Raw genomic sequence first — 21,254 nt, 5'->3', positions numbered from 1 at the left:
GCCCGGCAGGACGGCCGGCGGCGGGGCAGGCGCCGCAGCCCTTGGCCGCGCTCGCACCGACCGCGGGGCTGACCGCGGGCGTCCGGACAGGGAGACAGCGCCGCATCTACTGAGCCGAGAGCCGCCCCGGCGGGACGAGGGATGAGAGGCACCGGCTGCAGCTGCCCCCATGCCGGCTCCCCTCGGATGGACCGCCCGCCCCGGCCCGCTCCGCCACTCCCGCTCCATCGGCAGCGGAGCCGACACCCACCTGCAGCGAGTCTCACCGGGAGCGCGGCCCAAGTCGCGGCGCAGAAGCAAAACGAGGCAGGGCAGTGAGAGAGGAGGGGAGGGAAGCAGCTGCCGCCCGCCCGCCTTCCCTTTCAGGCCGGGCGGCGGCGGGCACGGGCGGGGCAGCCCCAGCCCACGGGTCGCACCCACGGGCCGCCCCGCCCGCCCGGCCGAGCCAGGCGCTCGCCCGCAGTGGGGCAGATCGAGAGGGTCTGAAGGGAGAGCACGGAGAGCCGCCCCCACCGGTCCGGCAGCCCGAGCAGGCAGGGAGGCAGCACCTGGCAGCTCCCGCTTGCGTCCCCTGCCAGGCCAGCGTGTCAAAGCGTCTCTCCAGTAACCGGTGCCAGACTCTACTCAGACGCTCACAGGGCCAGGACCCTCTCTGCGGGCTCAGGGAAAGGAGGGGAACAGGGGACTGCACACATATTAGTCAGGACAGCAAAATGGAAAGGATGGCAGAGGAATCAGGCTAGGGACGGTGTCCCGGGGCACCCATACAGGTACAGCACACACCAGAGGGGGAGATCTTGTTAGTCCAGTTCCAGCATTAACCACAGCTGAAACCACAGCAGTGATGCATGGGGAAACTAGGCCTAAGTGTTCCATGAGGTGTTTCCTTTACGCCAGGACAGTAGTAGAGAGCAGAACCGTGCGTTAAGCCTGCTTAGCTGCAAAAGCTTGTGAAAGGAGCAGTTTTTCCCCTAGGAGTGTCAAGCACATGGAAGAGCATGTAGTTTTGAGTCTCACAAAGCATTTCCTCTCTGGTACTTGCTGCATTTGTTCAGTCAGGTGCCGATCTCCAGCTATTCTTTGCATCTGCTGCTGAAACCTCAGATAGCGTTACACCTTCTCCTACAACATCACATTCAAGGTGGAAGGTTCTGACAGACAGTGTTGGTTACACTGTTGGCCACTCTGTTCATCACCTTTCCCCAGAGGCATAGCACAGAGGGTAAAAATAAGCATTACAGCACACAAGACGTCCACCAGAATCTACCTAATTAGCATGTTTCTTTTTTTCTGCACACATGATCACAGAAGAGGAAGAGATCCAAGGGGACACAGAAATTACTTCTTTTAACCAGGTATATACACAATTTTTCAGTTATGTTCCTTGTTTCTTATTACCAGAGGCTGGTGCTACTTAAGTTATATTGCCAGCTGCCGCACAGCTAATGTGGCAGCAATATTTGAGAAGAGCTAACCAGATATTCTGGTGGGAATGGACCCAAGCAGCCTCCAGTTGTCTTGGTATAATCAAATATTCTTACAGAGTTTTATCCAAATTGCTTGCAGCGTCACTTGACAGCCAGCTGCACAGGCCATCTTTCACTTCTGAACGCCTGTAACTCACACACATAACCAAGGAGACATGAAGTGACTGTTGACAGATGGAGAGAGACAGTGCTACATTACCCCCAGCACCAATGCTCTCCCTTTTCCCACCTGCGATCCCACACCTTTGACTACAGTAGTCACTCAGGTTACAAAGGCAGCAGTCTTTATTTTCTGACACATTAAAACTCTCACACTTAAAATACCCCCAAAAGTTTTTAAAAAGTTTTAAAGTTGCAAATGCAAGTTCCTGATTAACAGCAGAAAATGGACAAGTCACAAGCAAGATGATGTTCAAATCCCCAGGCCAAAAATACTCTCTTCCCACCTTCCTTTGGCCTCTAACCTTTAAGTCCTTGTAATAACCATGGTCTCTTGGGCCCCTCTGCACTGCAGGCTAGAATCCAGGCACCAATGTGATTGTGCAAGCCAGAGGGGAAGGCCTGAAAAATGCTCAATGAAACATGTTGCAGTTCATGTATACGGGGGTGGTTCATCAAGTCTCATCCAGCCCTGAATTAGGTGACGCTGCTTTACACAGAAACGTGGCTTCCTGTAACAAGGCTCTTCTCATTGTCACCCCTTGGTGAGGGAATGGGCACATGGAAATAAGGGCCTGTATAACCTCTCCTGGTGGCTAGCAGTTTCACGAGATGGGGTGGGCAGTTCTCACAGCCCACTACCCCATCTCCCAAACATGCACTACTGCTGTTGCATTCATACTGGTTATGGGCTCAGCAGACTGCTCCACAAACTAAAATTAACCCAGCTAATGGGAGAAAAGTAGTTGGAGGAAACATTTTCTACAAGATGTGAGCTGTACCAGAAATAAGGAGGCAGTCATGCAACTGGTAGGAAAGCAAGCCCTCCTCAAAAGCAGTGGGCTGTTATCTCAGTTTAGGCTGCAAGCTACCGAACTTGTTTGAGGCTCCCCATACTGAACATGTACTTGTAGCCAACACTTCAAATCTTTCAGCACCAGGGGGAAACTGGCATTTTACTTCTTGAGAGGGATTTAGCAAATGAAAAACAGCTCAAAGAGCAAGAGATCCAACTAAAAAATAAATTTAAGGCATTAACAATACATTCATCTCAACTCCCAACAACCTGCATGGCACATTGCTGAGAGTAAGCATAAGCTGGCACGCTGTGAGGAATAATGCCACACTGCAGTCAGAGCCTCTGAAACAAAAACACAGCAAAAAACAGAGCTGGGTAGAAAAGAGAGCTTTATCTCCTCTGCCTCCTTACCCATTCCCACTGAGCCAACTGTCACAACCTCCATGCAGTCAGGAACATCTGCACATCTGCACTCCCCAGCCACATTCCCAATGAAAGTGTTATCAGGAGTGCTGCAGCAGTACTATAGACCTTGGTCTTTCTTACAAGAGGTCCCAACCTGCAAGTGCAAGCAACACAGTTACTCAACTACTAAGGTGTCTTCAGACTCTGCTTCTCTAAGGTTAGTGGCCTCAACAGGAGTGAAGAGGAAGGTAGAAATTTATTGCAAGGTGAAACCATGAAAGGAGGAAACAGAAAAGAGGAACCCTGTCACACTGCAACTGTGAACTTGAAATGTCAGGTGGGGGTGGGGATTAGAGCCAGACGGTTCAAATCAATTGCTGCTCTTACAGAACAAGCCAAAGGCAAGTCACAGTCCTCGCCATTTCACACGTATCCAAGTTAAACTGACTAAAAAAGAAGAGGGAGGCTAAGATACAGGGGAATGATTTCTTTCTGCTACTAGATGGGCAGGAAACCAAAATGAAAAATCACTGCCAGCCTTTTAAAATGAGACTGTCGAAAATGTAATTATTGGAGGTCACGCTAGTGGTGCCAATAACACCAGCTCAAGGACGGTTCCAGAATAGGGGTCTAAACCAGAATTAGAAACAAAAGAAGGAAACATCCAACCATTCTCACACATCCCCACTCTGGAGCTGCCTGTCCCACAGTGGGCTAGGGAAGGCAGCATTCCAGGCAGGTTTGACATCCAGTGTCCACATGCCCATCCAAGCCATTCTGGTGAGCAGATGGTTTATGAATTCCCAATAAAACATTCTCAGTCACTTTCAAATTTGACAGAATTGATTTGGGTCGATATAGTGCCCCCACGGTAGCTGCCTCGTTTTTTCTTTGTCTTCTCATGGCGGAAAGATTTGCCTTTAGTGAATTTCAGGACATTGTTAGCCTTCTCACCCCAGTCACCAGCTGCTCCTTTCTGTGAGGGATGAAGAAAGAGAGGGAAAGGAAATTCAGGTCAGTACCCAAGAGAGTAAAGGCAATGCTTTGCACTTTATTCTGCCCAGCAAACACCAGTACAGTAATGCTGGAGCCGACACCACTCTCCCATGCACACCCTACAAGCGCTCACACACTTCCTAACAGCACCCCCTGGTGGAAAAAGTTCCCACCCACAGACACACCAAGGCTGCTCTGCCAACCTGTGCTGGCAGAAGCCAAGTGTTCCCACTCTGGGTGTTACTGAGCCCTACCTTTGCTTCAAATGAGTTATCAGCAACACGGGCATCCACCTCAATCTCTTCTTCCCTTACTCGGCGGAATGGGGAAGCTGACTGTTTATGAGAAAGAAAACAAGACACAGTAAGCACATACATGTGCATGTTATTTTCTTAGTGATAACCTCCTTCCCTTCTCGTCCTGCAAATAGGGAGCCTGTTCACATTGCCTCAATCTTTTAAGTGTTTCTCAGATTTATAATCCTTTCCCTTCTTCAGATCAGGCAGCACAGGGATGCTCCTGTGCAAGCATATTCAATCAGGCTTTGCCAGAATATTACACACACGTGTGCACTGGGTTCAAGTGAAAAAATACAATTTATTCTGTGGGCCCAACCTCCCCCCAAAAGAACGAAACAAGTCTACTCGTTCAGAAGGCAGAGATGCCTCTGCCACCAGTCACCAACAGTCCACCCTCACTCACCCGTTTCACCTTGGGAACTGTATGTGGTGTTTTGGCTTTGATCTTTGCCTTTTTACTGTGTGGTGTCTCTGGCTCCTGAGCATCGTCCCTCTTCTGTTTCTTCCTGACCGTGCCTGTTAGATGTACAGCAGTAAAACTTCAAAGAGAGTACCTGCAGTGTTGTGGAAAGTAATTGCACCTCTCCCCCAGTGTTGACACAGGTGTGAGAATCAGTGCCTGCATTACCTCACTCACACTGCTATGACAGATACTAACAGCCATTCTGGGTCAGCAGAGATTTTGCTATCCTATCTTAACGGATGCGGATAATTTTGGGAAATTGAGTATCTCTGTATTAATGATTTAATGCACTTAAGAAAGTTCTGTTCATTTATATTTTCCAGTTCTTTGAATCACACACCTGCACACACCACTAGCACATTCAAAGTTGTTTCCCTCCTGGAGGGATAAAGGTTCAGGTTGTGCACTGAGGCATCACCTATGGTGTCCAGCTAAACACAGACAAGGTCATCCAGCAGCCTGGCTTGCTGTCACTAAAAATCTTGTGCATGCACAGATGGCAACTGGTAACAACTGTACAGAAATGTGCTTCATGTTACCACAAATTCCAATGCCAGCAGATACGCGACACAGAGAAAAATGATCACATCAAATTAAAAACTAGCAGTACTGCACCACATGACATAATCTAATAGCACATACAGATTAGACCGAATATTATTTAGAAAAGGCTTCCACTCATGCTTAGCTCAGCAACACTGCCTGACAGACCCACTTGCCAGACTGTAGGTAATACCTCCATTGACTTGTCCAGTCTCTTCTTCAGAGCTGCTTTCACTGCTGCCACCAGCTGGCTGAGACTTGAGGTTGTTTGCTGCTGTGGATGTTCTTGATTTCTCTGTGGAGGCAGTGATCTTGGAACCGTTTTGTGTCCCTTTCCCTGCCTTTTTGGGCTTCTCATCCTCTTCACTGGAACTATCAGATGAGCTGCTACTACTACTAGAAGCAGCTGCCTTCTTCCCCCCATTTGCTTTTGCTGCCCCTGTAGATTTGCTGGCTGGTTTCACTGCTGGCTTCTTTTCTTCCTCTTCTTCTTCACTGCTAGAGCTATCAGAGTCAGAAGTGCTTGCTTTGGGAGCTGGTGTAGAAGGTTTGGACACTGGCTTACTCGGTTTGCCAGCTAATTTAGCTGGAGTGCCTTTCTTCTTCTTCTTCTCATCCTCAGAGCTGCTGGAGCTGCTATCTGAATCGGAGCTACTTTGTGCTTTCTTTGGGGCAGCTTGTGACTTCTTTGTTGCAGGCGTTGCTGTTTTAGTTGTGGGCTTCACAGGGGCCTTCTTGTCAGAGCTATCAGAATCTAGAATGTAAAGGAAAAGAATAATTAAGGCTAAGCCCTGTTTCTTCAACATGAAGCTAACAGGCAGATTCAACTGCACCCTCACACCCTGCCTAGAAACACAGAAGTCTGGGCAAGTGCAACATGCATGTGGGAAATACTCATTTTCTCCTATCCCAATACCTGAGCTGTCAGAGGAGGAACTGGAGTCTTTCTTTGCTTGTCCAGGCTTGACAGCTACTTTTGCTGGTTTGGAAGTGTTCTTTATCACAGGTTGTCTGGCTGGGAGCTTACTCCCTGTCTTCTTGTTGTCATCTTCAGAGCTAGAATCTAAACAAAATAAAACAGGATGTTTTAAGCTAATAAGCTTCTGGTGCAAGTTACTTTAGTAACAACATGTATACAAGCCATGGGTAAGTGAAAAGCAAAATAGGTTGTGGCCCAAGGAAGAGCCACTAGATAATTGGCAATAAACAGCATTTGACAAACACCTGAATGGTCAGGGGACAGCATTCATCTTTCCACATGTTTTCTTTGTTGGAAGGAAGTGGAAACAAGCAATTTAAGTTCTTCACTAATGTATGCACAAGGAAGCAGATATTTGGAGAATAATGTAGCAGAAGAGGTACAGAATAAGAGACTGGAGAAACTACAGGTATCACCAAGAACAAACTCAGGGAGAAGAAACATTGAGAAAAGCAGCTATGTGGCAAAGATCAAAGAACAGGTAGGAAATTAGGAGATAAAACTGATAAAACAGCTAAAGTGAGGCATCAACAGGACAATATCTCATTTTAGCTTTCTATTTCCTGTACCAAATGTGTTTAGCAGCAGTTTGAAGATGCACCAGAGACTCCTGCATACAAATATGCCTTTATATTGTATGTCACAGCAAGCTGGAATGCTAAGCCTCATCTATTCCAACATTTCTGACCACTTTAATAACAATAATCAAAGTCTTGTGTTTATGAGAAATTAGGGAACAAAACCAGAACTCCTGCCACTTAATGAAGTGTCACTCAGCCTAGTCCTAGCTGTCTGCAGACAGACAGGCAGCTGACACCCACAGACCCTGCCATGGCACCAGAAACGTGGAGATATACAACAGAAGCAACCTCGAATTTGGGGAGGAAATGTAGCACATAGGGAACTTGCATGGGAAATACAGCATTGCAAACCTTAAAGATAATCAATATTAGACACAAGGCACACTGAACCCTATTTCTAGGGTCACATTAGGAGAAGGCATCTTTTGAGGCTCTTTTGAACTTGGTATGGTGATAACATTTTTTATTTTATAAACTTCTTCCAAACACAATGGGATAGCAGAAACAAAAAATCTTAAGACACAGATCCTCAAAAAGTGTAATGATTAACCTTCCTGAAGAAACCTGATATACAAGGCCCCACCCTTTCCACCTAGCAACATGCAGACCTTTCTGCACTTGCCAATGGTCTCACTGGTGTCTCATCCTCAAGACTTCACTTGTGTGGCGAGTGGCTGTTTTTCAATTTCACACCTTGTTAGCTACGGAGACTGTGAAGCTTTCAAGCTCACACGCTAAGGATCTTATCAGATACAGCATGATACAGCAATCTGGCCAATAAAAACATTAATGCAAAAAATAAAAACTTTATTTCTTGAATTACCTGAGTCACTGTCAGAACTGGAATCAGCCTTCTTGGTAGTCACAGCTTTGGTTTTGGGTCCAGGGGTTGTTTTAGCTACTACTGCTTTGCCTGCAAAAGTAATTCTAAAATTAACAGGTTACATCCACAACAAACCTTTGTCCCAAGATCCACACCTTTCCAGACGTGAAAAAGCTCCTTTCTCAGTGCACCAGCCATTCAGCCAGCACATGGGAGGCCAAGCAAGGACCTGGCCAGCTGCAGTAATGGACCTGCCTTATTCCACGTAACTACATCCTGATGACTTTTCAAACCAACATGTGCAAAGCAATCCAACCTGCACACAGTTCGGATCCACAGGTTGTACACAGTGTTTGGGATTCCTTCAAATTACGCTTCCAGAGAAGCAAACAGCACCACACACCGAAGTCAAACAGCTTTTTTCAGGAAACCAAGATATTGCCAAAACATTGACCACACCATATGGTACTTCCTCTATAAATTCTGCTCCCACAACATACCTGCTCCTCCCTTTTGGGGCGCCTGCTCTGCCTCATCACTACTGTCTGAAGAGTCACTGCTTTCAGCCTTTTTTGCAGGAGCCTTAGTAAGGCCTTTCTTTGTCTGTGTAGCTTGAGGAGGTGGCACAGCACTGTACTGACCTACAAAGAGACACACAGCATTCAGATGCCTGCATGACAACACAGGCAGAAAGTGAGATGTTTCTTGTAGTTAGAATACAGCACTTCTGCTATTTGGTTCCATTTATTCCCCTTCTGCAGCTACAATCAAAACTACTACCTTATAATTTTAAAGGTTACACCCACCCCACTGCTACCTCCTGTTTCTACTGTGAGTTTAACTCTCCTCCTGAGGTTCAGCTGACACAACCATCTCTGCAGAAGTTTTCTCTGCACTTCTAGAAGAATGGGAACCCATGACACCAAGCATTTTCAGAAAAACAAACACACAAATCCCCAAACCCAAACTAACAAACAAAAACCAACAACAACAAAAGAGTAAAAAAAAAAAAAAAAAAAAGAAAAAACCCCACAAAACAAATTATGTCAATTATTGATTGTTTTCATTTACTCTCAAATCTTCTGATCAGAGAATCAGATCGAGTTTCAACGCACGATCCTCCACTCAGATCAGGTCTCTACTGGAATTCTAAAAGCATTAAACTATACTGAACAAAGGCCCATTTAGTCCATCAGCTGGATTGCAACTGAAAAGGCCTGGATACTTTGCAAAAAAACTAAAAAGCTGAAACTGCTGCAGTTACAGAATAACCCAACCACTAGCAAATTACTTCTCAAATCCTGGCAGACAACGAACCTGCCAGAAGAATGTATTTAAAGGCTACCTGAACAGAACACATGCAGCAAACTAAGCAGAGTCTGCCACAATCTCTCTCACTCCCCAGTCCTTGCTGAGTGAGAAGCTGAGTTGTAAGTTTAGCCCCACCAGCACACATGAAAAGGACTGCTCTATTTCTGGTTCATGTTACAACCACAAGCACCACCTGGAACCTTGTGTGCAGCAAGACTTTCCCGTGCCCTGCACACACTTCTCCTGGGACATCAGGAATAGCACAAAGCATCTGCCCACATCACAGCCATGGCTCTTAACACTTACCAGACTTTGGCTTTTGTTTTGCAGGTGGCTTTTCATCTTCTGAGCTGTCAGATGAATCCTCACTACTGGAACTTTCCTTGGCACGTTTGGTTTTCCCTGGACATGGTTGAGTAGCTGCAGGCTTTGGCAGAGGTGATTTCTTGGGAACAGCCTTATCACAAGAAGCAAACAAATACACATTAAAAAAGATGTTACAGAAATCTTGTGGGAACAGCTGGATGTGGATCCAGCACATGAAGAGATGCCAGAACACGTCATCCCACTGTATAAAGGAGAAGGAGGTATAAGAGCCACAAATACTGTGCTCAGAATCTGCGTGGTCTGTGCCTTTGTCTGCACATTTCAGTCCCTGTGAAACAGATACACTCCATCTTGCTAGACTTCTACAGTGTTCATTAAGTTCTTCATGGTCTAATTTACCTTCTTCGGTGCAGTCTTTTCCTCATCAGAATCTTCACTACCGCTGCTACTGCTTGCTGCTTTTCCATTGACTGCCTTGGGGGCTGCCTGAGCAGGTTTACTTCCTTTTGAGATAAGTAAAAAGGGACATTAGAAGATACACTGTGATAGCTGAGGGGTAATTACATTCAGCATAAAGTATCAGAGAGAAAAGAACCACAGGAAGCCAGAGAAGACTAAGGCAGTACTGCAAAACTGCTATTTTATCCTACTGCAAGCTTAGATAAAGTTTTCAGAAAACTGCCTGTTCTAGCTCACTGGAAGCTCCAGGACTAAAGGCTAAGTAAAGATCTTCCCTGCTCTTTGAGTGGAAGACACTGGCAAAAGCACTATTTAAGCAGTTAAGGTTACCGATTGCAGTTAGTTATGCAAATGTGGCAGCATTCAGGACCAGACGTTTTATTTGCAATCAGTTCTATACCTCTTCCATGTCAGAAGCAGACTGGACTGGAATGCAAATGGCCATAACAGCGGATTTTCAGACTGCTACGTTAATACATATACCTTTACTTGTAGGTACAGCCCCCATCTCTCCTCTCTGGCTTCCCCCACAATACCCCACTTTGGCTCATGATATAAAATAAGATGTACCTGATTTAGGTGTTACTGTTTTTGGTGGCTGTTTCTTTGGTGCTTCTTCATCAGAGCTGCTCGAGTCAGAGCTGGAACTCTCTGCTTTCTTCTGAGGCTGGATTTTAGTTCCAGCTGGCTTCACCACAGGTTTTGCACCTTTCTAAACAAGAGGAAAAACTGATTAGCCCTCGTAGTCATGAAAAGATACTAACAAGAAGGACACATGCACAGAAAGTATAAACAGCTGTCTTTCACAGAGGGAACCATTTTGACTTGGGAACACCACTCTGCCTAACAGTTACAGCCTGACAATCCCAGGTAAAAATTTTGCTCCGAGGAAACTCCCAGCAGGCCATGGGAGACTTGCTTTGTGCCTTAGTCTCCAGTTCTGCCTCCTCAACATGGGGCAGCTCTGAGGCTGACACTGTTGTCTTCCTTCTCCAGACCACACCAGTTTTAAGACTGAAAATACTGACAGAACAACTCTGTTAAGTCTCCTCTAGTGTACACTGACATAATTCTTACTCCTCCGCTATTTCTCAAGACCACGACTGTAGCAAGAAAAAGGAAAGAGAAGAATCTCTTTTTATATATACACACATATATATATATACCAAAAAATGTCAAATTTATTTTAGTGATTGTAAAATAAATCTTTCTCTGCAAAAAAGTAAGCCCTGGCAGTCTTTGGAGTAGACCTGGAGAGGAAACAAAGTGGGTGCTGGACATGAAATTAATTTCTCACATGACCAGTCCAAATGGCACACTGTCCACTACAAAAATATCTTCTTACATAGCACCTGCTATGTAAGTTTAAGGACTTTATAGATCAGCAAAAGTGAGTCAAATTTCTGAGAGAATTTTGCTATCACCATCAGTCTGCCATCACTGCAAAACATGCATTAAAGAGGTTGGAAAGAAAAGCTGACCTTTGGTGGTGGCTTCTCCTCCTCTGAGTCAGAATCATCACTGGAGTCCTCGCTGCTGCTCTCTGCCTTCTTGGCTGGAGCAACTGTTTTGGCCTTGGGCACAGTGGCTGCTTTAGCTGTCAATAAGGTAAAGCACATATCAATTTTAAGTTAATTCACAACTCCCATGTACCTATATCCTGCACTAGTGTGTATTAGGGCAAAAGGATATACTAAGGTTACTAAATCATGACTGAAGTTCATAACACCAACTTTGTCTCTTGAGCAGGTGATACAGAAGACTCCAAAATGGGTAGGCAAGAGGATAAAACCAATTCTAGATTTTTATCTTCGTTACACACAAAGTACAGACTTCTGTCACCAAAAAGGACGCACCACAGGAAAGTGTTCCCACTAACTGAGATAATGTTAACTGGATCTGCATACTTTCCAGCTTAAAAAACCCCCACTGAATGTGCATAGACTTCCAAAGAGAACCACTGCAACGTTGTGTTAAGGTTCCAAAGACTTTGCTAAACATGCTTTAGCCAAATATACTCCTTCCTGGTTACTGATTGCTTTTTAATAAGGCGGAGAAAAATAAATAATTTTCCCTCAAATTATATTTGCAACTGTCCCTATTGAATAAATATGAGATTTAAGTTCCAACTCAGGTTTAGGATGTCTTACAGTGAAGACCAGGTTCCTTCTGTGTCTCTCCCTCTCCATGTCTACTACTTCTCTCGCAGAAATCTAGTCCTAGATACACACAAACATCCATACGCTGTGATTAAGGCAAGGCAGAAGAACAATTCCAGAATTCCACAAATCACCACATACCGAAGTGCAGTGTAGGGATGCATTTTTTGACAGTACTAGGATACAATTTTGAGAGAAAGAAGAGCAGTAACCTCGCACAAGCAACAGGTGAGTAAGGATGTCCGGTGTTTGGCTGGAACTCAGGGATATCGTGTACAACTGCCCTGCATCAAACAGGTCATGGTGTCCACCGATACAGAGATACCTGATAAATCCTAGCCATGCAGGAGTTTTGTCAAATTATGCATATTTTAACAAATGTGAAAGCACTTATAAAATCAAAATCCGTTTTCCTACAATAGTAAGATGAGAAATCACTCTTTAAAGCTCTCAATGAAACTGTCCCTGTAAAATAGCATGTAACAAAAAGTCATTTTGTTTGGAAGAGACCCTCAAGGCCACTGAGTCCATAGGCAGCTGCCTCCCATTAAGAGAATACCAGCCCAATCCACATGCACTCAAAACTCAATTTCACTCAATAGTTAAATCAACACATAATTTGAATATGCTGAAGCAAGTAGTGGTAACCCTGCTGAGATATCCTATCAGTGAGTGTTTGGAAAGCAAAATCTCAATATAAACAAGGTAATGAGACCAGTAGTTCAACAGTACCTTCAAAATGTAATGCAGCCCAATACCTTCACCAGTGTCAGCAAAAAGAGACAATCTAAACGGCTAAAACCTTCTAGCAGACACAAACCCTACTATGCTCAAATTATAACTGGATAACGAGATCACCCTTAGCTGGGGTGAACACATCTCACATGCCACAGCCAAAGACGTGCCAGAAGCAAGATCAGGGAGTACACCCCAGTCCCTGATAGCTGCTGACGGAGCCCAAAGGAACCGTTGAGGCTGAGCTCCACACCCAAGTGAGGAGCCAACGCCGAACACAGCCCTGGCCGGCCCTGGGACTGCTCACACCCCCACCTGGCTTCTTCGCGGGGGGCGTCTCATCCTCCTCGCTGGAGCTGTCCCCGCTGCTGGAGGACGGCTTCCTCTTCGCCTGCGGGCCGTTGGGAACCAGCTTTCTCTTCTTGGCCGCCGGAGACCTACGGCGAGAAAGGCTGAGCAGGGACCGGGCGGCGGCGGCCGGAGAGCCCGGCGGCCCCACGGTGACACCCCCGCCCCAGGCCGCCGCGGAGGCACTTACTTCAGCCAGTAGCTGTAGATGTCCAGAAGCGAGGCAGCGTTGGGGTCCTGATCCTTCTAAACGGGGAGAGAGGCCGCGTCAGTCAGTCGGTCGGTCGGTCGGTCCCACAGCCCCGCCCCGCCCCGCCCCGCCCCCACTCACCGCCGCCGCCTCCCTGGCGAAGGCGCGCGCGGCGCCATCGAAGCGGTTCTCGCGCAGGAACGCGAGCACGAAGGGGAACAGGTCACTGGGCACCGCTCGCCACTCCGCCATGCTGCCCGCCGACACGTGCCACCTGCGCGCACGCGCGCCGCGCCACGTACTCACGTACGTACGTACGTGTGTGCGCACGCGCACGGCCTCAGCTCCGCCCTCCTCTCTGTGCGGGCCGGGCGCGATGCTCGGCAGCGGCTGCCGGGAGGGACACGGCGGGCGCAGCCGTCCTAGTGCTGTGAGGGGGCTGGGAAAGGCCCCGCTCAGTGGTGGCGCCCGCGGCTGGGTGAAGGCAACAAGCAGGGCCGCTTGTGGTGCAAAGGGAGGGAAGAAGGTGGGAACCCGGGTCAGCCTCCACAAGGAGATTCGGGAGCACACGTGTGACATCGGAAGACTTTAGTCCACTTGAACGCCTTCTGTCCCATCAGTCAACTCCTAGCTATAATCCATTTTAAATATGATCACTGAAAGGAGAATGGTGGGAGCACAAGGAGCAGGATCGTTCCAGGGAGGAGAACAAACTGGGATCTATAGGCAACATAGTGCTGGTAGCATCCTTGCTAACTGTGCAGTCCCACCTAGCTTGAACATGGCAACCAGACACAGATGCTACCAACAAGAAGATTAATCAGCAGTCCCAGGAAAGATGAGCTATGAAACAGGTCCAATATCCACATTAGGAATGTATTCAGGAGCAATAGTAGAAACAGCAGAAGAGCTAGAGCAAAAGTAACACTGTAGGCCTAAAGGGACTGTCTATAACATGGAGCTAGAGAGGAAATTGAGGATAAAGTTACAAGATAAGATTGAAAGGCGTACAAGGAGGATAAGGTTAGAGGCAGGACATGAAAAAGATACCACTATAAAGTAGAACAGACAAATGATAAAGACCCAGGCCTGAGCTTAAATGGAGCTTCTGGGGTGGGTGTGGAAGCCTCACGTGAGGCTGATGAGGACAAGTGTGGTCTGTTAGTGTATTCAGGATCCTGATGAGGAGATTCCATTCAGCTGTTGGATATTGCTGTGGCTTTAAATTAGTCATTTATCCATGGAGGTTTTTTTACTTTTGTGTAACTGAGGGTTTGCCCTGATTAACGCAGTGTTTTGTTTTCTCTGTGGTGTGCCTTTTGCTCATTATTTTCAATAAGATGTACTATATAGCCTGCTAAGAGTGAAGGAAGGAATGAGTCCTGTGCTGAAGTTTTGAGTTAGGGCTACTAGGGCCAAAAAAGCAGTAGTAGGTAGGTAGTGTTGCACTCTTTACATTTTACATTTCCCTTACATAGTTCTCTGCTCTTAAGTGCTGTTGTGCCCTCTTGTGTGCAGTTAGGTAGTGTCGGCTGAACAACAGAGCACACCTGGTTCTGGTGTCTCTGAAATGTGCTGTGTTTGCACTGCTGGGGAATTCAAAGCAGCTCATGCAGTGGCAGATTATACTGTAAGATTTTGTAGTTTTGTACAGGTGCTGTTGTCTGTAGCATAGAAAAGGGATAGTCAACTGTGGGCCTGTGAAATATGTGTACTTAGTTTTCAGCTGCCTGTGATCTGGCCTGTCCCTGTTATGTATGGAATAATCCAGGGCTGTATTACAGGAAGGAAACTGTTTTCAGGAGCCAATATTTCTCTCAATTCTTGTAGCTTCCATCCACAGTAAGACAGAGCTTTAAGCTTCATCTGCAAAGCTCAGCACAAGGTCAGTGCTTTTGCCAGCATCAGGAAGGATGTAGCCATTGCTGGTAAACTTGTTTTAAATCCTCCTGTCTGAAGTAGCTACTGGGAGGATCCAGGGAAATGACTGGCTGTATTTGCTTCTTGCCTGGTGAGCAAGCATCACCCTCTCTTGCCAGGCCTTTGCCAGTTAGGTCTATTCCCAGGAGCTATGTGACTGCTGCTTTTCAGAGGTGTGTGTGTGCCTGTCTGGGTGAGTTATGCTGTGTTGCACCTGCAGCTCTCCAGGTGACTTGGCAGGGCAGTAACCGTGGAAGGAAAGCAAGTTTGTTCTTCTATTCCCTAAGGCAGTAGTGGGAAATCCTGGGATCTAAAAGGTAAGAAAATTAAACTGATTTATGCTGTTGCTTTTGAATTCATTTGCTCCCCTCACCTACTCCTAACAGGTATTTTCAGTCCTTCCCCTTGGCTGGTGTATCTCTTCTGTTAAAGCTGCAGGGAGAGCTCCTCGGCCCAGAGTAGAGTGTTCCTGGGAGAGGTCTCTGCTCTTGCCACTCTTTCCATGGTCTTATTGTGGGAGCAGACACTCTGTTTTTGGAAGACAGGCTGTGGCACAGAATTTGTAAGCTTAAAATAGGTTTTGGGTAAAGAAAGGTTTGGAGGTAACAGGAGAGTTTGACCAACTTCTAAGAGTTACTTAGTAGGAGACAGTCGGTTCTTTACTGTTCCAACATCAATGTTGGTGGCATTAAGTAAGCTGCAAGGAGGATGTCCAGTGACCGTTTTGATACAGAAACAAGATTGTAAAGAACCTGCTTTTGCTTTGCTGAAGCACATCAATGAAAGGCTCTGCTGGTTCTCAGCAACAAAATGTTCATGAGTGCAAATGAGTGCATGTGGCTTTTCCAAGTTTGCGAATGGGTAGTCTGAAATAATTATTTAGGCAGAATCTGTTGCTTTGTTTTCAGTGACAAAATTAAACTGAATCCTAATCTCTAAACTGCCAATAGTGTCCTTCTGGGGCTTATTTTCTCTGTACTCAAACATGAGCATAGTCACATGGAATCTCATAAATCTAAAGGAAAAGACTGCATCATTTAGAGGAAAATACAGAACATCAAGCTGCTTTGTTCTGTATGGAACAACCTGGTTTTCCCCTAGGGAAGGAACAGAACTCGTTGCTCATAGGAGAGAGAAGTCAAAGCCTGTGTTGGGGGTCTGCATAAAGCAGGTCTCACTTCTCTTCCACAGCCATTACTAAGAGTTTCTTGTGACTCGGGATACGGAATTTCAATACGATTGTAACACATAACCTTTCCTTCAATGTAGCGCTGTTTCCTCAGACACCTATGGAATATACGGTTTGAGCCAGCTGGAAAAGGGAGCTTCCCTCCCCCAGCAGGGGAATCCCGCTGTGTACCTGCTGGGCGAGGCGGGGCCGCAGCCGCCCCGTGTCCGGCTCTGCAGGGGGCGCCGCGGGCCGCCCTCAGCTGCCGGGCACCCTCCGGCCGGGCAGCGGGCGGGAGGCGGGGCCGGGCGGCGGGACAGAGCGCCTGGCCGGGGGCGAGGAAGTGGCCACGGGAGGGACGCGCCGCGCGATGTGAGGGACGGGGAGCGGCCCTTTCCCGCCAGCCCCGGACCATGGCGGCCCCTGGTAGGTGCGGCGGCCGCTCGCCTCGGGGGTCGGGGCAGCAGCGGGGCTTCTTCGCCCGGCCGTGCTGCGCGGCGGGGCCGGGCGGGCGCTGATCCCGTTTATCCCCGGCGAGGCGTTCCGGGGTAGCCCAGTCCGGGAACGTCCTGACCCGCGGTTCGGCGCCGGTGAGCGGGGAGGTAGCGGAGCGAGCGATCCCGCCTGCGGGGCGGTGCCGCTGCGCGACTCCGCTCGCTCCGGGCGCTCCTCCGCTGCTGGGAAAAGGGGAGGGGAGGGTCTTTTCCCCGAGTTTAGGGGAGTTTTTCGGGGCAGCGGTGGCTCCTTTGTTCGCAGTCGAGTTGCTGCGCTTTTTCATTTGCCTTCCTTCACTTGGCTTTGCTCAGGGCAAGTGCTGGCAGAGCTCTCCTTTGACTTGAGTGCGCTTCAGGTTGGCGGCTCAGCTAGCTCTGAGGGAGAGTATTCTGTAGAGAAATCTGTCCCTGATTAACCTTTGCCACCTAGATGTTTTTCTGTTTTGTTGAGAGGTCAGTTCTTCCTTAATCCTATTTTATCTCCCTACATTTGCATGCTTCTTTTTTGGCATATGACTTGGTGGCCGTTGCCACAGTGGTACAGGACCACAAACTCGGCTAAGTTGCCATCGATGAAAATGCTTTAGTTAGCATGTGTGCGGGTAAAACTGGTTAGAATAGAGCTGCGAACTGCAGAGGGAGAGGGGTTTAGCCCATATTGTGTAAGTCTTGCTAGTGCCCAATTTGCAAGTTCCCCTCCCTGCAGGGAAGTGTAAGTGTTTTATCTAAAAAAGGAAAAACGTGCCATTCTCAGAGTGTGAAGTAAGTTTCAGTGAAGTTAGTGTTTCACTGATGCATATCTCCTTGCGATGTAAAAATAAGCTAAATGGAGCCTCAGGGGACTTGTGGGCAAAACTACTTTTCTCCTTATAAACAGAAGGTGATTTCACAAAGACTCTTAAAAGCGGAACAACTATAGGTTCGCATATCGTAATGCAAATCTCATGTTCATGTCGCTGAAGTTTGGCTAGCAAAACTTTTATCTAATTTGATTGTGCTGTTTCTTCTTGCTTGTTTGCAGCATTTTAAATAAAGTAGAAGGTTTTCTACTCTGGTCTAAGTAAGAGGTCTTTTTAGGATGTTAATAATTATTTCATGTGATCACTATTACTTTGTTATGCATTCCAGCTAGGCAAAGAATGCATTGATTTCCTCATACATCACTTAAATACACACACTTCAGACACTGAAATATTAAAGGTGCTGTGGACTTCTGTTACTGCTGTTTCTGCCCACCAGCAGCTTCTAACAGCTCTTGGAAGTGCTCTCTCTCTTAAGAATTTTATTATTAAGACACCTTGAGCTGGGTTTCATTTATATCATAGGAAGCGGATCCCCCTCTATCAAGAATTTGTATTTTCTATTGCATTATTAATGTATCCTCCATACACAAGATTCTCCACACAGACTGGTAACAGGCTATGTAGCACTTTTTCATACCGTCAGAATTTGAGATGGATTTGATCTAGCACGTGATCACCTGAGTTGGAGTAAAGATTTTGTCTGTCAGTTTTTTACCTTGTCTGTGAACAATGAGAAGTCACGGTCTACTTAGGAGAGGGAAGCGAAAGGTGACACAGGAAAGCTGTATATTATTAGAGGCCCTGAATTTGCTTTGTGGGACCTACAAGCACAATGGAAAACTGTTTATGATCTGTAAATTGGAAAAGGTCAAACCTTTTGGCTTGTAGAGTGAACTAATAGGTAATAACAGTTGATGACACCTCATTCGAGTTTGGGAAGCATAAGTGGGCAAGATGTAGTCTTGAGTTGATATGCTAGCTTCCTGCAGTATTCTTTAGCTACTTCTGTGGTAATCAGAACCTTGCAATATGGCCAAAACCCACTATCCCATGTTTGCTCTAAACTCAAAGATTGTCACCTCATGACTCGCAAACATGGTCTGAAGATAAACCTGATTTGTTTGCTTCTCAGAGGGGTACTATGAAGACATGATATGGTCTATCATTATAGGATACTTTTATTCTCTTGCCATGGGCCTTCTGTGATTTTGACTGAATTGTTTCATCCCCTTCCATTCTGTGAGCAGTTTATAAGCTAGGGAAGACTTTGTATTGTGTTCTGTGTCTGTGATATTTAGTCTGTGTGCCTTCCACCTCAATTAGAGGTCTTAGGCTTTTCTACAGTACTGTTTTGTAATCTCATTGGTCTTTTATCATTGCTGTATAACGGAGTGTGCAACTAAGCACTGAAGAGGCAGTTACAGCAGGAGAGGAGTCCAAAGGTTATGTTTTATCATTACAAACTTACATGGAACACCACCTGGATTATTTTCTATGAAATAAATAGTTACACATGCCCTGCAGTAGTATTAATAGTGCTGACATTTTGTAACCAGAAGCAAAAGTCACTTTTACACTCTAAGTTTAGGAATGGAGAAACAACGTAATGTTAAAATTTAAACTAGATTACATATGAGAGCATTTGACCATTTTGAAATGGCTGGCTGGCACGAATCTTTCTTCATCTTGCTATTGCATATTTTGTTCATACCTTTCTTACTTGAATCAAAGGCTTCCTTGTGTTTGTTTTTGCAAAACCAGACTGTCCCACGCATTGTGAAACCATCTATCTAAGGTCAAGGTTTAAAGAAATAAAATGCTTGCTGTTCACCTAGGGATTTCTGTGTATGTGTACGATAGGCAGAGTTTACATTGTGCTTTGAAGTGTGCTCTGTGAGTTTTTCTGTAAGTGATGTGTGAATAGTTGTGGGAAGAACACCCTGAAACATTCTGTATTCTCCATTTATTACACTTTTCCCTGAGGAGTGAACAGTAGTTGGTCCTGCAAAGGGAGGTATTTGGTTAAATAATAGAATTATTTAGGAAAGCGAGTCTGTGTCATCCTTTTAAAAAAGAGGTGTTGCAATTGAAACTGTTTCTAGATTTTTGTTTTCTTTGCAACAGTTCCGTTGCTGACTTAAGCTTATTTAGCTCTTCAAGACCCACTTCCAGTGTTTTTGCCTATGAATATAAAGAGTTTCCTTGGCTCTCAAAATGGAGTCAGTAATTTTATATCTCAGTTCTCCTTTTAAAAGCGTTGTTCTTCAGTTTATCCTAGAAGTGTAAGAGGCTATAGGAATTAAGAGGGCCTGGGGAGGGCTGGCACAGCTCTGTTAAGGGAAATTATGTGCTGATAGAGCAAGTGCTGTCTAGGGAATCAATACCTTTCCTAAACACTGCGTGAAGTGTCTTCCTACTGACTGCAGAGGCTACACTGCTCTGGGTGATGTTGTCTCTGGGGATATAAATGCTGGTAGGGAACTTGCAGAGAGTCTGTCAAGTTTGCATCTTTTGCCTATGTATCTGAGAAGGGAGGCTTCTTGGGTACTTAGTGCCCCCACAGTGCAGTGCCTGTTTAAAATCAGTGGCTCCCTCACCCTGTGTCCTCTCCAAGCACAGCTGCTTATTTCACAGAAGGACTGGACAAGAGGCTGTTTGCTAACAGGTTTAGTTGTGGAAGCTATGCTCTTTCTAAAAATGCATGGTTGGTTTAGGTGTTCCATTTTTATAGAACATTAAAATGCCCTGGAAGTCACTGCTGCTTTCCCCAGCAGGTTGGACCTCTCCCAGAGAGCACCATGGTGGGACTTCAGGAGCCCTGAGCAGATCTCAAAGTCACTGCATCATCTCCTGTCTGACAAGGTCTGGCTCAGGGGCCATGCTGCAGTGTGTGGGCCCTGTTCTCCACAGATGGTTGTGTTGCCCTTTCCCCCTGTGCTGCAAGTAAATCAACACATGGCTCTGGAAGCAGAAGTCTCTGGCACTCCTCCCTTTCTAGAATAAAACAACTGACCTCTTGAGTTCTGCTTGGTTTTCCTGTTTCTGCTCATGTGATTCTGTCATCTTTTTCAGGTGGTGTTCAGCCAGAAGTGATATTTTGGGGGTTAGTCGTGTTCTCACTGGTGTGAAAGCCACGCATTTTCACAGCAGTTTTGCACTCATAGTGTAAAGTCCCAAGGCTTTTGGTCTGTTTGTCTGCTGTATGAGTTTGCTGGATCCCCTCCAGTGAGAATGCAGTCTCCTACAAGCCTCCATATGGAGTTCAGGAGCTCTGTTCACACAGAAACACAGAGCCACCCTAGTGAATACTGCTGAATTGCAGTGTCTGTGTTCTCCATAGCTAGGACATCATCCTATCAATGCTAGAGACTTTCCATTTATGCAGGTAAACATAACACTGTTGATTGAGAACGGAGCACATCTCCATGCTTTACTTCTCAACTGTACCACTTCTGCTCAACTACAGGTTGAAGTTGGTAATTGTATGGTTTAGAGCTAGGGTGCCATATGTGGCCTAGACATCAGTTCAGCCTTCATTTCTTAATGCAGGTTCTGGGGAAGGTGGCAGAACAGAGTCTTTGGAGGCGGTCCAATTTTGGTTGAATTTTAATAAGGTGACTGCAAAACTGTCATCTTCAATTCTGGCAAATTCACTCTCTGCAGATGCTCTTTTTGGCATGCTGAATTTTAGGCATCACCTTCTACTTTAATTAGAAAAATCTGCCATTTTTTGCTTGATTCTGGTTGGAGATGGGTTGGAAATGTTAACACTTTTTAAGAGCCAAAATAGGATTAAAAAACAATTT

The 21,254-nt window shown here is 46.2% G+C and overlaps 2 protein-coding genes across 4 annotated transcripts in view; one reads left to right on the top strand and one right to left on the bottom strand.

Moving 5' to 3' along the window:
- Positions 1 to 1,754: 1,754 nt before the first annotated feature.
- NOLC1 (nucleolar and coiled-body phosphoprotein 1) lies at positions 1,755 to 13,359 on the bottom strand. Its single transcript, XM_065843440.2, has 14 exons — positions 13,205 to 13,359; positions 13,064 to 13,119; positions 12,841 to 12,962; positions 11,113 to 11,228; positions 10,202 to 10,343; positions 9,572 to 9,675; positions 9,152 to 9,302; positions 8,035 to 8,175; positions 7,535 to 7,624; positions 6,068 to 6,214; positions 5,345 to 5,905; positions 4,549 to 4,661; positions 4,101 to 4,181; positions 1,755 to 3,826 (listed from the first exon to the last, which is right to left on the bottom strand). Exons 1-14 carry the CDS (start codon positions 13,313 to 13,315, stop codon positions 3,668 to 3,670), a joined length of 2,094 nt encoding a protein of 697 aa, XP_065699512.1. The 5' UTR covers positions 13,316 to 13,359; the 3' UTR covers positions 1,755 to 3,667.
- A 3,092-nt stretch (positions 13,360 to 16,451) lies between these two features.
- The window catches only part of PIK3AP1 (phosphoinositide-3-kinase adaptor protein 1), a 44,357-nt gene continuing 39,554 nt past the window's right edge, over positions 16,452 to 21,254 (top strand). For 2 of the 3 annotated variants that reach the window (XM_071811884.1, XM_065843441.2), the window contains exon 1: positions 16,452 to 16,577. In XM_071811884.1, coding sequence (XP_071667985.1) covers positions 16,565 to 16,577 — 13 coding nt within the window. In that variant the 5' untranslated portion in view covers positions 16,452 to 16,564. The remainder of the gene's footprint in view (positions 16,578 to 21,254) is intronic. The other variant, XM_065843443.2, reaches the window with a different exon arrangement.

Source organism: Patagioenas fasciata, chromosome 8 (genome assembly GCF_037038585.1).
Source record: "Patagioenas fasciata isolate bPatFas1 chromosome 8, bPatFas1.hap1, whole genome shotgun sequence".
NCBI lineage: Eukaryota > Metazoa > Chordata > Aves > Columbiformes > Columbidae > Patagioenas > Patagioenas fasciata.
The sequence above is the reverse complement of the archived record's forward strand: the minus strand, read 5'-3'. Positions and strand labels throughout refer to the sequence as shown.

Excerpts from the sequence above, each read along its gene's own strand:
- NOLC1 (XM_065843440.2), bottom strand. The coding sequence starts at position 13,315 with ATGGCGGAGTGGCGAGCGGTGCCCAGTGACCTGTTCCCCTTCGTGCTC. Across the intron at positions 11,229-12,840 it reads GCCCCCCGCGAAGAAGCCAG|CTAAAGCAGCCACTGTGCCC; the intron begins GTGGGGGTGTGA and ends CCTTATTGACAG. Across the intron at positions 3,827-4,100 it reads ATAACTCATTTGAAGCAAAG|AAAGGAGCAGCTGGTGACTG; the intron begins GTAGGGCTCAGT and ends CATCCCTCACAG.